Genomic DNA, 14,242 nt, shown 5'->3' with positions numbered 1-14,242 from the left:
ATTTTACAAATAAAATTATTTTTGTGCCAACGTCACATCTATCTTGTCTTCTCGTCTTATTGTCATCACACCATCCGCACGATTATCCTCGAGTCACAGAACCCCGATGGTTGTGACACACAACCACAATCTTTACGACAACATATAATATTCCTATTTACTAAGATAGAAATATAGGCCTCTAATGGCCTCTCGGATTCCATCAGACTCGGCCAATCGATCAACCCACATCCAATTCGGCTCTCGGCTTATTCAGCCAAATTGGCCCATGTTGAGCTTGTTCACTCAACATAGGCAAACAAGAATACTTGCCCTATGAGACTAATCCACATCTTTTATGACTATGCTTTTGGAATTCGAATGAATACCCATGGAATGTGGGATTTGGCATAGAGAAGTTCATCAATGACTTGTATATCACACATCTTGTTGAAACATGGGAGCATGATACCCAAATAATTCAAGGTTTAGGAAATTATAATGTACACTCTTTGATATGGGCGAAAAATCCAAGACAATGAAGAGGACAAGGAGGGGTGGCATGTTTGATTAAGAAGGAAATAGAGAAATATGTGTCGATCATAAAAAATGAACATAACTGCTACATATGGCTCAAAATAGAAACACCTAATGACTTGCCCACTTTTGTAGTTAGATGTTACAATCCTCATCCAGATTCTAACTTTTATGCTATTTGGATAAAGATCAACCTTTTGCCAATCTAGAAGATGATATTGCTTATTTTGAATCCAAAGGGGAAGTTATTGCCTTTGGTAACATGAATGCCCGTTGTCGCGAAGTTTTGCGCACGTGTGTTACTTGGGCAGGACCATGGGGGTCTTGGACTAGGGAGTACTCAAGGGATAGAGAAGACCCGAGGTTTGCTTTGCAACAATACTACTTCCCGACCCCTTCCCGAGCAAGGGCTCATTGCCCTTTGTTTTGTGAGGCCGGTGGCTCTCGTTGATCACGACTCGTCGACCTTTCGAGATCACCGCACAAGCCAAGTGGTCAAACTGGTACAAGCAAGATGAATGCACAAGGGGACGATAACACAAACACGAATGCCTATACGTCTTTATGAGGAGGAGAGGTGCATGGGCACGGCTGAACACTCCCTCGTCACAAGACGTCAAATGTACGAGGGAGACACAAAACACACGCACAAATGCTCATACGCCTTTATGAGGAGGAGAGGTGCATGGGCAAGCACGAACGCTCCCTCGTCACAAGACGACTGAACATACAAGTCACAAACACACGCACAAATGATTGTACGTCTTTATGAGGAGGAGAGGTGCATGGGCACGCCCGAAACACTTCCTCGTCAAAAGACGGCCGAACGTACAAGGAAGACACAAACACACACACAAAATGCTCGTACGTCTTTATGAGGAGGAGAGGTGCATGGGCAAGCCGAAATGGTCCCTCGTCACAAGATGGCCGAATGTACAAGGAAGACACAAACACACGCACAAATGCTCGTACGTCTTTATGTGGAGGAGAGGTGCATGGGCAAGCCCGAAACGCTCCCTCGTCACAAGACGGCCGAACGTACAAGGAAGACACAAACACATGCACAAATGCTCGTACGTCTTTATGTGGAGGAGAGGTGCATGGGCATGCCTGAAACGCTCCCTCGTCACAAGACGACCGAACGTACAAGGAAGACACGAACAAAGAAAGAAGGAAAGAAAGAAACACGAATGACATCGGCCAAAGAAATAAATATATGTTCGATTCCAACGCAAGAGGACCCTTTATAAAATAGGGTTTGATTACAATGGCAACTTATACTTAACCACAAGCTTAATCAAAACATAAATACTAAATGCCCTTAGAGACAAGAGCAAATCCGAACACGGCGAAGATGAATACACGAGCACCACCAAAATGCCAATCCCAACGAACCATGACCACCTGAACGGCGAGCACACGGGCTCGCAATGATAAATGAGGCGGAGCAATGTCGAACCAATGAAGCTTGGGCTCACGAGCACTACAAGTGCCGACGCGATGAAGACGAGCATGTGGCGATGGGGGGGATGAAGGGGTATAAGATGAAGAGAAGTGGTGAATAAGAAGATGAAGAGCTCTGAAGGAAAATTGGCGATAGTCTCCTCCTCTCAAAACGTCCTCCTAAATGAGCCCCCCTCGACCTCCTTTCATAGAAAAAAGGGAAGGGGGGTCGCCAATTTGGTCTTTAATGCAAAAAAGGAATAAAATTCCTTAAATCACACTACACTATAAGATTAGATTTGAACCTTGCACCTCTAATCCACTAGCCCATTAACTCTCTCTTATATAATATATGATTCTATCTCTATAAATTCATAGCTTGTCTCCCCTCTACCTTTTATCTCTCCTCTCTCTTACTTTTTAGACGAGCTTCCATGTATCCTTTCCACCCTTTCCTTTCCCTTTTCTTTTTCATGTGCACAATTAATCGCCTTTGTGTGCACACACATTGCACATGCACATTTTGACCCCCCCCCCCCCTTTCGCCGGTTTTTCCCACTCTCGAGCACGCCACATCACGACACCGTATGTAAGAATTTTCCAACTTGATGCACAATAATCTTTTATACCACATATCTCGAGGATGTAAGAGGATATACAAATGTATAGCCACTCTTCTAGTGATGAAAAAGATCTGAACCAATTTGGGAAGCTACTCTGACAAATGTGCAATTGAACTATATTGCTTATTGCAAATGGTGTGTCATTATGGCCTAACACTAACGGTTTTACATGTAGAAAACACAATGGGAGTAATGTGACTGACTATGTGCTACTTTACGAAGGTATTTTGGATTATATATGTTGAGAATCAAGCTCAACTTGGTCTAGTGTGTGAACTCACCTTGAGAGTGAATAGACACTCCAACGGTCAAGAGTCACCATTAAGTAACCTCTTTGTATTCTAGCATTTAGTATGAGTCATAGAATCATATTCTATGACACATAACTTATGAGCTTTCACATTCCCCATGCTCCATGAGCCTTGTTGTTAATGAAGAGAGAGGGTGACTATATAAAGCACCCTCCTCCCACCTTGTATTTAGTTGAGTCTTTCTCCTTTGTTAATATACTTTTACCTTGCGTATTTCTCTGTGTATTATTCCTTGTCTCTCTCACTCTCTCTCATATACACACACAATTCACACCTATTCCGATACACAAGAATCATACCCGATTCTTTACAATATACATAAATTCTCAACTAGTGAATGGACACCAAAATTTGATCATAATATTGTATTGACCTCAAATGTATGCATAAGTGTGATTGTGAGAAGTCCATTGATTTTAAAAATTATATGAGCTAATGCTTGACAGAAAGATGATATGTTATGGTTCTCTTTGACATATGTGTCCCTTCTTTAGAATTGAAGATATATGCATAAGGCTTAAGAAATTGGCCTCTCGAAAGGCAAGCAATCTTCAATGTATAAAGGTTGAAATGCTCAAATGGACGCGAAAGCAAACACACGCATGGATAAGTTATATGATTAATCATGTATTGCAACATGCTATGCGGTACAATTGGACTACAAATTGGATCAAATCTTTACATAAAGGCGGAGATGTAAATAATGTAAACAACTATCGAACCATCATGGTTGGCTCACTAATGGCAACACTTTTTGGATGTATAACGGAATCAAAGATAAGTGCATGGGATGAAAAAAATGGCAAGAGATCTTATGGACAAGCTGGTTTTGGAAAACACCATAACACTAATCATAACCTTCTCACCCTTCAAATATTAATGGAGGAAGGTTGCCTAAGAGGTAAATGTTTATATTGTTGCTTCGTAGACTTCAAGAAAGCTTTTGATATGGTACCTCATGAGCATCTTTAGAGGCGAATGGAAGAACTCGAGGTGTCGAGTGAATATATGCTTGCAATTTCACAAATCTATGAGAAGGTTATATATTCTGTGTGTATGAGTGATAGACTTTTAGATTTTTCAATAGCACAATTGGTGTTAAGCAAGGATGCCCACTCTCACTAACTCTATTTGGTTAATGTATTAATGAATTGGAAGAAATGGTTGCCAAGTTTGTAAAGGAAGAAGGCATCGAAGAAGTTGTCATTGGAAATGTAGTCATTATGCTTTTGTTATATGCAAATGATGTAATGTTTTTTGCAAATACTTTAGGAGATGCAGAAAAACTTATGAAGGCATTGGAATTTTTTTGCATGCATACTAATTTTAGTGTCAACAGCTTTAAAACAAAGATTACGCTTGTGAAGAGCTAAAAAAAAGATAAATCATGCATTATGTACAATAATGAGCCACTTGAATGTGTGGAAAGCTTTAAATATCTTTGCCTTGAAGTTCCTTCAAATCATAGATGGAGGGAATGTGCTACATGCCATTTAGAGGTGGGAAAGAGAGCATATTATGCATTTGAGAACACATGCAATCATGGAGATATTAAGTGTTAGGTCCTTAAGAAATATATTTTCGACACTTTGGTGAGATTGGTGCTTCTCTGTGGGGTGGTAGCATCACTAAATCTACTTGGAAAGACTTTGGAAGTGTCCAAAAACATTTTCTTACAAAGTTTCTACAAGTTATGAAACAAATGTTATGCCCTCCTCCTTGAGACGAGATCACTTCCCATTGAGATCATGGCCATGGAAATGATCGTAGAATTCATGCTCAAGGTTCAAAAAAGTCTCTCACATTGACTTCTTAGAATTGCATGGGAAGCAAACAAAAAGATGCCAAAGATACATAAAAGCAAAACTTTGCATTTTTGTTGGATGCAAGATATGTAAAAATGGTTTGGTAGATGGGATGCAATATACTTGCGTCATGATGCATCACTAGATTCCTTTGTGAACGAGGCCTTTTTGCAACACCAATTTATCATGGCATGAGACAAATGTGGAGGCTCATGCTTCATACACATGTTGCACCTAACTACAAAACCATATTCTTCATAGAACAGGGAAACGATAGACATCAATACATGTTAGAGCCCATTCCGTTGTTTGCAATTTTAACCATTGCTTCCATGAGACTTAGCTCACATGCATACTTTGCCCTAAACAAACTTCGAGAGTTTGGGTATCAATCACACATTGACATACGAATGCTCTCTCTCTCCCTGCCTCTGATTATATTCCGCCATGCTTTTTCAACACATCTTCGACCAAAGCCCAATCCAATCCTTAACACGAATTTCTCTCACAACCCACAATATATGCACTACTCGGAGAGTCGCTACTCGCTTTCACATGTATCATGTGAAATCTAATATTCTTGGTATCCTGGGTCATAGACATATATGACCTCCTAAGACACATAATATACAATACAATACAATCTCTCTCTTCTCTCTCTCTCTCTCTCTCTCTCTCTCTCTCTCTCTCTCTTGTGTGTGTTCTTTTTGTTCTTGTTTATGTCACTAGTATGTAGTGGTAAAGCTTAGTGGGGCTTCTCTTCTCTCTTTAGAGACCTCTCTGTTTCTCTGTCTCTGTCTGAGAAGAAGAGCAGGAGTAGGAATCAGAAGAAGAAGAAGAAGTAAGTGATCGAAGAAGACGTAGCAGAAGAGAAGAAGAAAGAAGAAAGAAGGCGAGAGAGATCGCCATGCTCCCTCCTTCGAAATTAATTCCCTTCTCCTCCCTTTGGTTTCTTCCATTTCTCTTCTATGTCGCTTCTGCTGGAGAATACGATCATAAGGTAATACCTCCATCCATCTCTCTCTCTCTCTCTCATTGCTTATTCCATTTCTCTTCTATTTTGATTCTGCCGGAGAATACAGTCATCGAGTAATCTGTTTCTCTCTCTCTTCTTAATTTCGTTTGATTCTAATCCAGCTTCTCTGCCCAATCGAGAACGTATATTTTAGCATCTATTCATCGAGATCTGGTCACTGCTCTCTTCACGCCCTAGGAGATACTGCAAACTCCCGTGTTAGCACACTCTTAATGTAGACGGGTTCTGTCAGAAGTTCTCAGAACTATAAGATCTATTGAGCATTAAGAAATGGTATGACAGATTAAGATTCATCCAAAAGAATTACTCTGTTGCTACTGTTGTAAAATTACAGTTTTCCAGTAATGTAAGCTGTTTTGAGCAGGATTTAGAAGAGTGCCATATATTTGTTAGTAACATAGACACAATGACAGAAGTTTACGATTTTTTTGCACAAATTCTCCATTAATACTCTCATAATGTAGAAAACGTTTTCCAGGACTAATACTATTGTAGGTTTCTCGACCAATACTATTGTAATGTAAACACAGCTCGATAGATGTATAAGATTGTTTTGAGCAAATTGATCTACAGCACAAAATAGCCTAACTCCACGCATAGATCATTGTATTAATTGTGTGTTATCTTAATGCCATGTCCTGGTCATAAAAAGGAATGCCACAATTTAATGCTTAAAAGGTCGGTGTCGATAGCTATAGCTGTTTTCTAAAGATGTTATGAGTTAGTCTTGTATATCATTGATTGGATTTCGTCGTATGAATTCTACTCTAGACCTTTGTCATATATAATACGTTAGCCTCATTTTCCAGTATGCAGACAATGAACGTGTTACGTTGTGGGTGAACAAGGTTGGTCCATACTACAATCCTCAAGAGACCTACAACTACTATAGCTTACCCTTCTGTTTACGAGGCTCTGAGAATCCTATTCATAAGTGGGGTGGACTTGGTGAGGTATTGGAAGGAAACGAGCTGATTGACAGTCAAATTGATATCAAATTTAAACGTAAGGTCATTTAGTACATTTTCCTTTTGCTACTCCAGTAAATGCTTCAGATTGTATATAATGTATTTCGACTGCAGAAAATGTTGAGAGGAGCATCATATGTAAGCTTGACCTGGATGTTGGAAAAGTACAAGAGTTTAAAGATGCCATTGAAAACACATACTGGTTTGAGTTTTTCATGGGTATTAAATCAAAGAACCTCCACTCTTTCAAATATCTTTCTTCTTTGTTTCCAAAGTATTCATTGTGTTATTTATTTACCTCGGCAAATGGTACCTTGTGATGGTGACTGTTATTGTAGATGATCTACCTCTGTGGGGTAAGTACATTTCATATGTCAATTATATGTCTACATTTTGCTTCTGATTAATTTTATTATGATACTTATGGCTGCAAACTGAACTCTACAGGTTTTGTTGGGGAATATCATCCTGAAAAGAATGATGATTCAAAGCACCTTCTTTATACTCATAAGAATTTTGTCATCAAATACAACAATAACCAGGTATTTGGTCTGGCATTTTAAATCATTAAGAGATTTTTGTTAACAGGCATATATATAGTTTGTAAATTGGTTGCATCAAATCAGATCATTCAAGTCAATCTTACCCAAGACAGTCCTTTACGGTTGGTTCCTGGAAAATTGTTGGATTTTACCTATTCAGTAACTTGGTTGCCGATCGACACCCCTTTTGCTAGACGATTTGATGCATACTTGGATTACCCTTTCTTTGAGCACCAGGTAGAAATTATACTCACAAAGTCCTTCTTTTAATAGATGAGTGTATATAAAAATATATTCACAAGTAAGGAAAGGGAATTATTAAACACATTACATTTCAATTACTTGAACTTGTTCAGTCTATTTGGTGATCAACTTAAAAATAAAGCATCAAAGCTCAGAAAACACACAAATATCTAAATGGCATACTTATCCATATGCTCATGGGTGGTATCCTATAACCACCATGTTTGAGACATATCTTTGTATGAGGAAGATGAAGGAAAGTCATAGATGTCTGTGTATAATGATCTGAACATATAAGCTCTGTAAGGAGCTCAATCTCATTCCTGTAGAAGATCATACTCTTTGCCCCTTGCAAGTCCTGTTGCCAGAGGATTTGTAACGACAAATTGTTGTAGCAATTATCCCTGAAACCAAAATTTCAAATGAACCACAGAGAAAATAGACAGTACAAAACAAGAAAGATGAAAAGATAAGTTCCCAAGAATAAGTACAAAGAAATGACGTTTTTTTTTTGGATGCGGAAAAATAGCCATTCCATTTTATGGAAATTCTTGATTTATGATACGCCTAAGATTCCTTGAGCCGGAATTGTCCAAGAAATAAGAAAGCTACCATTACTTGCGAATTTTATGGGAGCCAGATAATGTTTTAGGCAGTAATACTGATCTGACAACTTGCAAGTAGGCTAAAAATATCTGATTACACTCGTCATATCAATATTGAAGGGATTGAGCATTAAAATTGGAATGAGAAAGCAATGGAGACCAAATGTCAATTGAATTTTCATTTTATGTATGAAAAGAAGTTGATGTCAGATCATGATTAGGCTGATATATGGTGGTAGGAATTTTGGAGTGAGAAAGAGAGTAAGCAAAGAATGCAAAATGAAATTTGAATCTAATGTTTATTATATTTAATGATGTAATTACACTGTTCCAAATGATCAGTTTTACAATACTTACTAGTCTCCAATGACATGTATATAAGTCTAAGAGACCAACTGCGGTATTTTGAGCTTCTAGCTAAATTTACATTTTTTCATGCAATACCTTTCAGATCCATTGGTTCTCAATCTTCAACTCCTTTATGATGGTCATGTTTCTGACTGGGTTGGTTTCAATGATCCTGATGAGGACACTACGCAAGGACTATGCAAAATATGCTAAAGAAGAAGATGACTTGGAGTCATTGGTAATGTATAACAGTTTTTTTATGCTCAACAGATTGTCCTGAGCTGTTGATTCAATTTTTTTCTCTCCCTTTTAATTAGGAAAGAGATGTCAATGAAGAATCTGGCTGGAAACTAGTGCATGGTGATGTTTTTAGATCACCTCGAAATCTAGTCCTCCTCTCAGCGCTTGTTGGAATAGGTGCTCAACTAACAGCACTTATATTTGTGGTTATCTTGCTGGCGATGGTTGGAATGCTTTATGTGGGGTATGCTTCTGTGAATCTCATACTCACTGATTAGAAGTTGTTAGACTAAAACTCAATCATAACTTTTCTATTGGAGAAACTTGGTATTAAGTCTGTTAAGATTGCTGATGCATACAGCATAGTATAAGCGTGGAATTTTAAAATCTCTGTATTTGATAGTTTTGTGAAGAACAGAAACGTACATCTATTGATGAAGCCAGATGACATTATGCGAACTATGTCTTACTATATGGGATGAATTGCCTTGTTCATGGATCAATTAGATCAGAAAACTTTGGGCCAACATGTATTACAATAATACATATCTTTAAGGTTGGAGGTCTAGAAAACTTTTTAGAACCATATCTTATAAAGCTATAATGAAGTAATGCAACACATTCGCCTCATTGAAGCTTTTATTTTGCAATAGAAATGGAAGTTTGAAGTAGATGAGAAGTAGTTCACTTGGGCACCTGAACCTCTGAAGAGGGTGTTGTCTTTTTAGATGGATGATGAGTATATAGATTGCTGTAGAGACCCCAAGCAACATGCATATTACAACAGTAATCAAAGTGAAAAACAAAGGATTTATATTGCCAAAGTTATGGGTGGCTTTAAGAGGATGTTATTTGATTTGATGGGCTTATTGTATAGATGATTTACTGCAGAGTAGAGACTCAAAGGGCCATATGACAACGACCATACTGAAAAATACTTGACCCATGTCTTATTTATGGCGATAATCCTAGATACAGTGCTATATGCTCTCTTTTATAAAAGGTTCAAAATACCTTGACGTTCAGAGATGCTATAACTTATCAATGGAGTTTAAGGGTATTTTTAGGATATCATACTCTGCCCCTTCTAATTACCAACAGCAGGACCAAGTGGGTGTATTGGGAGCAGGTGACATTTTATGTCACAGGCATGGTCATACTTTATGGTCTTCAACTTTGCTGTATTTCGATAACCTTTCACTTGAGTTAAGAGGTGACAACCCCTATGTATGCACACACATGTTAGCAAAGGAAGAAAAGAAATGCTTGAATGCCACTTGCTTTGCTTACTCCGCTTCCATTCAATGTGAATATAACATAGATCCTATTGCCATTAGAAACTGTGTTCATGTCAGGTGTATCTGCTATTATGTTCAATTAGAATAGGATTTTTATCGTCCACCAGGCGGCTAAATTTGACGTATGAGACGAAGTAAACATATCATCTTGTATGTAACTCCTTCCTAAGAAGGAAGGTTACTGCTCTGTAGTACAAATTCTCTGAAGTGACTAATAGTGATAATGTTGGCCCACAGCAATCTTCAAATAATAATAATGATAAAGAATATTTCTGCATTAGCTGAATTTCATGACTGAAAATGATCACTTTGTTCCATTTCAGACGGGGGGCAATTGTCACAGTTTTTATTGTCTGCTATGCTTTCACATCCTTCATTGCTGGATATGTGAGCGGCAGTCTTTATTCGAAGAATGATGGTAAGCAAATTTCTGATGTAGATTTAATTCAAAGGATATAAAAATTCTTTCTAAACTGCATGCTTTTGATGCTTGACAGGGAAGTATTGGATTAAGTCTATGCTTTTGACAGCTTCACTTTTCCCATTTATGTGCTTTGGGATCGGTTTTGTGCTGAATATAGTAGCTATCTTTTACCGCTCATTGGCAGCCATCCCATTCGGTACCATGGTATCTAGCTTTTTCTATTTTACTTTTTATGCAAACTATTGCGATGTCTAGCTAACATCCACATCTATTATTTGTAGGTCGTGGTGTTTGTTATCTGGGCCTTCATTTCCTTCCCACTAGCATTACTTGGTACAGTAATTGGTAGGAATTGGAGCGGTGCTCCAGACAACCCTTGTCGTGTAAAGACAATTCCTCGTCCAATTCCTGAAAAGAAGTGGTACTTGACACCATTTGTGATATCTCTGATGGGAGGATTGTTGCCATTTGGAAGCATTTTTATTGAGATGTACTTTGTATTCACGTCCTTTTGGAACTACAAGGTAGCAATGCCTGAAGTTTCATATAGTCGTGTCCAGTTTCTAAAACTAAAATCTATAATACTAGTTTCAACTGTCCTAATAAGAATATTTTATGTTTCAGGTATATTATGTGTATGGGTTCATGTTACTGGTATTTGTAATACTCATCATCGTTACCGTCTGTGTCACTATTGTGGGGACATATTTTCTCCTTAATGCTGAGAACTATCATTGGCAATGGACATCTTTCTTCTCGGCTGCATCAACTGCTATTTACGTATACATGTATGCCATCTATTATTATTGCATGAAGACCAAGATGTCAGGGTTCTTTCAGACGAGCTTTTACTTTGGTTATACTCTCATGTTCTGCCTTGGACTCAGTATTCTTTGTGGTAAGTGAATGCTACGTCATGCTGGTGTCATTATTGAGATAATCTGTTTGTTTGTTGTGATATTGCTGCAGCTCAAACACACTATTTCTTTGTTTTCCAAATGTTCAGGTGCTGTCGGCTATTTTGGATCCTCCATGTTCGTGAGACGAATCTATAGGAATATTAAATGTGATTAAATATCAATCAAAGTGATGTAATTCTTTTAGTGGGTAGAGGAGAGGTTCATACACATACAGGGATTGCCATTGAAAAGTTTTGTTTTAGAAGATGGGCTGTAGGATTCTAGAGGTTTATCTTGGAATGTGGGTCCTCAAGATTTCTCTTGGGAGGAGCTGAATTAAATGGAACCTTATCACTGTGTACCTTCGAGAAGATCTGGATTGTACACAGGTTGTGGTCTCAGATGTTCTTTTCTCAATGGAAATAGTTATTTTTTAATTGCAGATCTTATCTTGATAACATATCCTTGTATTTTTTTGTCTTTTTATTTGTTAAGCTCATTTTGTAACAGTGATAAACCCGTCCTTTCTTTAGCTTGAAATGTAGGTCTTACGTATGTCTTTCATGCCAGATTTCTAACCGTTCATTTGTATAATTATAACACTTGCAAGGCATCAAATTTTGTTTCGAAATCAAATCAAAATAATACATATTTTCCTACAATTATGATCTAAAACTAAGAAAGGTTACAAAGTCCAGCTATACTGAAGATCTTGACTTTGGCTATATTAGGGTCCCATCGATTGACACAAGGTGTTGATTCAAAATTTGACTTTCACACATCTTTGTTACACCATGCATCATTTTTTCTGAACTATGTAACTCAATTGCAAAGATTGACAAAATCAAATTTCCTTTCAATCTATGTAATATCTCGTAACCCTTTACTACAAAAGAAATAGCTTCACACATAATGTAAAATGACGTTGTCATCATTTGTCCAGCATTGGATGCAACCATAGTATACATAGTGTAACGGGCCACCAATCTACTACTAACCAAGCTTTATGTACAATCAATTTATGATAGATGTAATTTTCGAGCACTCTGGCTATTGATTTTTTGCTATTGATAGCCAATCTTTCCACGGTTCATCTATATCTAACTTTGGAATCGAGAATGCAAGACTAGGCAAAGCAATCTATAGGGATTGCTCAATATGATAGAAGGCCATCCAATGTCTTCAAAATGAATGATTGATTGAACACACCTCACGTGTCCAATATATTCCTTCTAAGGTACTTTCAAACTATGGTGAAGGTTGAGTACAAAATAAATAAATAAGTAGAGCAAGTTGCTAATAATATTCACCTAATAAGTTGTTTACAAGCTTGAGACTAGGGTAACACAAAATAATAAAAGTGAATCATTCTTGCAGTGGTTGTTTAATCCCACATTTCTTTCGTGCACATGAGGGGTGACCATCAATTATCGTCCCACACTTCAAGGTCAATTCACATTTATGTGCACACGGTACACCCCTTTCTCATTGGTCCAGGCAAGCACAAACAAATTTCTTTTTAATTTGCTACATTAGAGTCATTTCTCTCTAACCAATATTAAGTCAAAATCAAAATACACTATAACAACTTTACTAGGTAATGCTAATTAAAATTTTGATCAAAATATAATTCATTGGCTATGAATAAGGTAAAGTATTAATTAGTTATGGTTAGTTATCATACACTAAAAATGGAAACAAATGATTATTACAACCTTTGTATGTGTCAAGTGTGAAACAACACACACACACATCCTAATGCCACATGTCTACACCTTTGCATAAAAAGCCTCGGTGAAATTGCAAGGGGTATGTTTCTAGTAGCTAAATTGTATTTTCAATCATGTGTATCAATGTAGGTGACAAGAAGGCCATCTTCCACTTCGAAGTTTTTTGAAATGATGTGATCTCTTCTACAATAATAATATCAACCACTATATATACATTTAATATGCACCTCAAAAACATGATTCACTATCTAAAATTTTGTCCTCTACATTTATACTTATGCGTCATAAAATTAATCTCTATAAAATGTATATACAAGTCTAGATTGGCTACAATTAAATGATCATATGTGTATTGTATCTACCAATCAATATTATGATAGCTATACCGTCCTCCACTAATCGTTGGTTGATCAATAAGTAAGGCAACAAAGAAATATTGACAAAAACACATAAATTCCTTTAAGTTACAGTATTGACTCATATTACCTAATTATATGTTATACAAGAAAATGAAAATGGATGAAATGTATCAAGTATATGTATGTATCTCTAACATACAACTATGGAAACTTGGCACGAGTTACTAATGAGATGTTGTCATTGAGAACAAGAAAGGTTGAGGACAATTCCATGAATCTTCCTTCGCAAGGGTTTGCATGCAATACCAATGATGGCCATCGAGCAAGTGAGGTAAACGATTTAATATGAAAACAATGATTATAGACGTTGAATCACATTTCCCTTGGCATCTAGGTACTCCACCTCAACTAACTAACTACCTTTGAATTGCCTATGTATAATTCGGCCTCACCTAGTACATTACATTACCTCATGATGTTGTAATGGAGTATGCAAGCCCATGGCATCTAGGGCGAATAACCCTTGAAAAGCAACGAGATGTGTTGCACCTATTTGTCTCCTCGAGTTTACACTTACACTTACTAGGCTAGAAGTATAATGCAAGATCATTTATGGAAGAGCCTCATTGTGTTGTTCTTGAGTTGCAAAATAGGTGGGCTGAGAGGCACCTAGGGTACGAGTAGCACTCACATGCAAACCAAATGGGTCTCGCCACCATGCACAGAAAGCTACATGCAACCTAGGTGTACTCTAATACACGTACCGAGGAATTACGTTGCGAGTCATCTGTCTCTCAATCTACGAAGCTTGCACGTATCGTAAAAACGATGGTGCGAACGCGAGCCTTCCAG

The 14,242-nt window shown here is 37.5% G+C and overlaps 1 protein-coding gene across 1 annotated transcript; it reads left to right on the top strand.

The window, feature by feature from the left end:
* The first annotated feature begins 5,551 nt into the window (after positions 1–5,551).
* On the top strand, positions 5,552–11,739 carry LOC147857535 (transmembrane 9 superfamily member 1-like). The gene is made up of 13 exons (XM_087327130.1): positions 5,552–5,698; positions 6,544–6,739; positions 6,817–6,921; positions 7,041–7,058; positions 7,150–7,244; positions 7,329–7,481; positions 8,544–8,678; positions 8,758–8,924; positions 10,302–10,396; positions 10,476–10,606; positions 10,684–10,926; positions 11,027–11,300; positions 11,409–11,739. Exons 1-13 carry the CDS (start codon positions 5,606–5,608, stop codon positions 11,474–11,476), a joined length of 1,773 nt encoding a protein of 590 aa, XP_087183256.1. The 5' UTR covers positions 5,552–5,605; the 3' UTR covers positions 11,477–11,739.
* Positions 11,740–14,242: the final 2,503 nt, after the last annotated feature.

This window comes from Azolla caroliniana, unplaced genomic scaffold, assembly GCF_043228905.1.
Source record: "Azolla caroliniana isolate FFs.n. ecotype wild unplaced genomic scaffold, voAzoCaro1.0.p SCAF_11, whole genome shotgun sequence".
Classification (NCBI taxonomy): Eukaryota; Viridiplantae; Streptophyta; class Polypodiopsida; order Salviniales; family Salviniaceae; genus Azolla; species Azolla caroliniana.
Note: the sequence above shows the minus strand (reverse complement) of the source record. Positions and strands in the feature narration are given on the sequence as shown.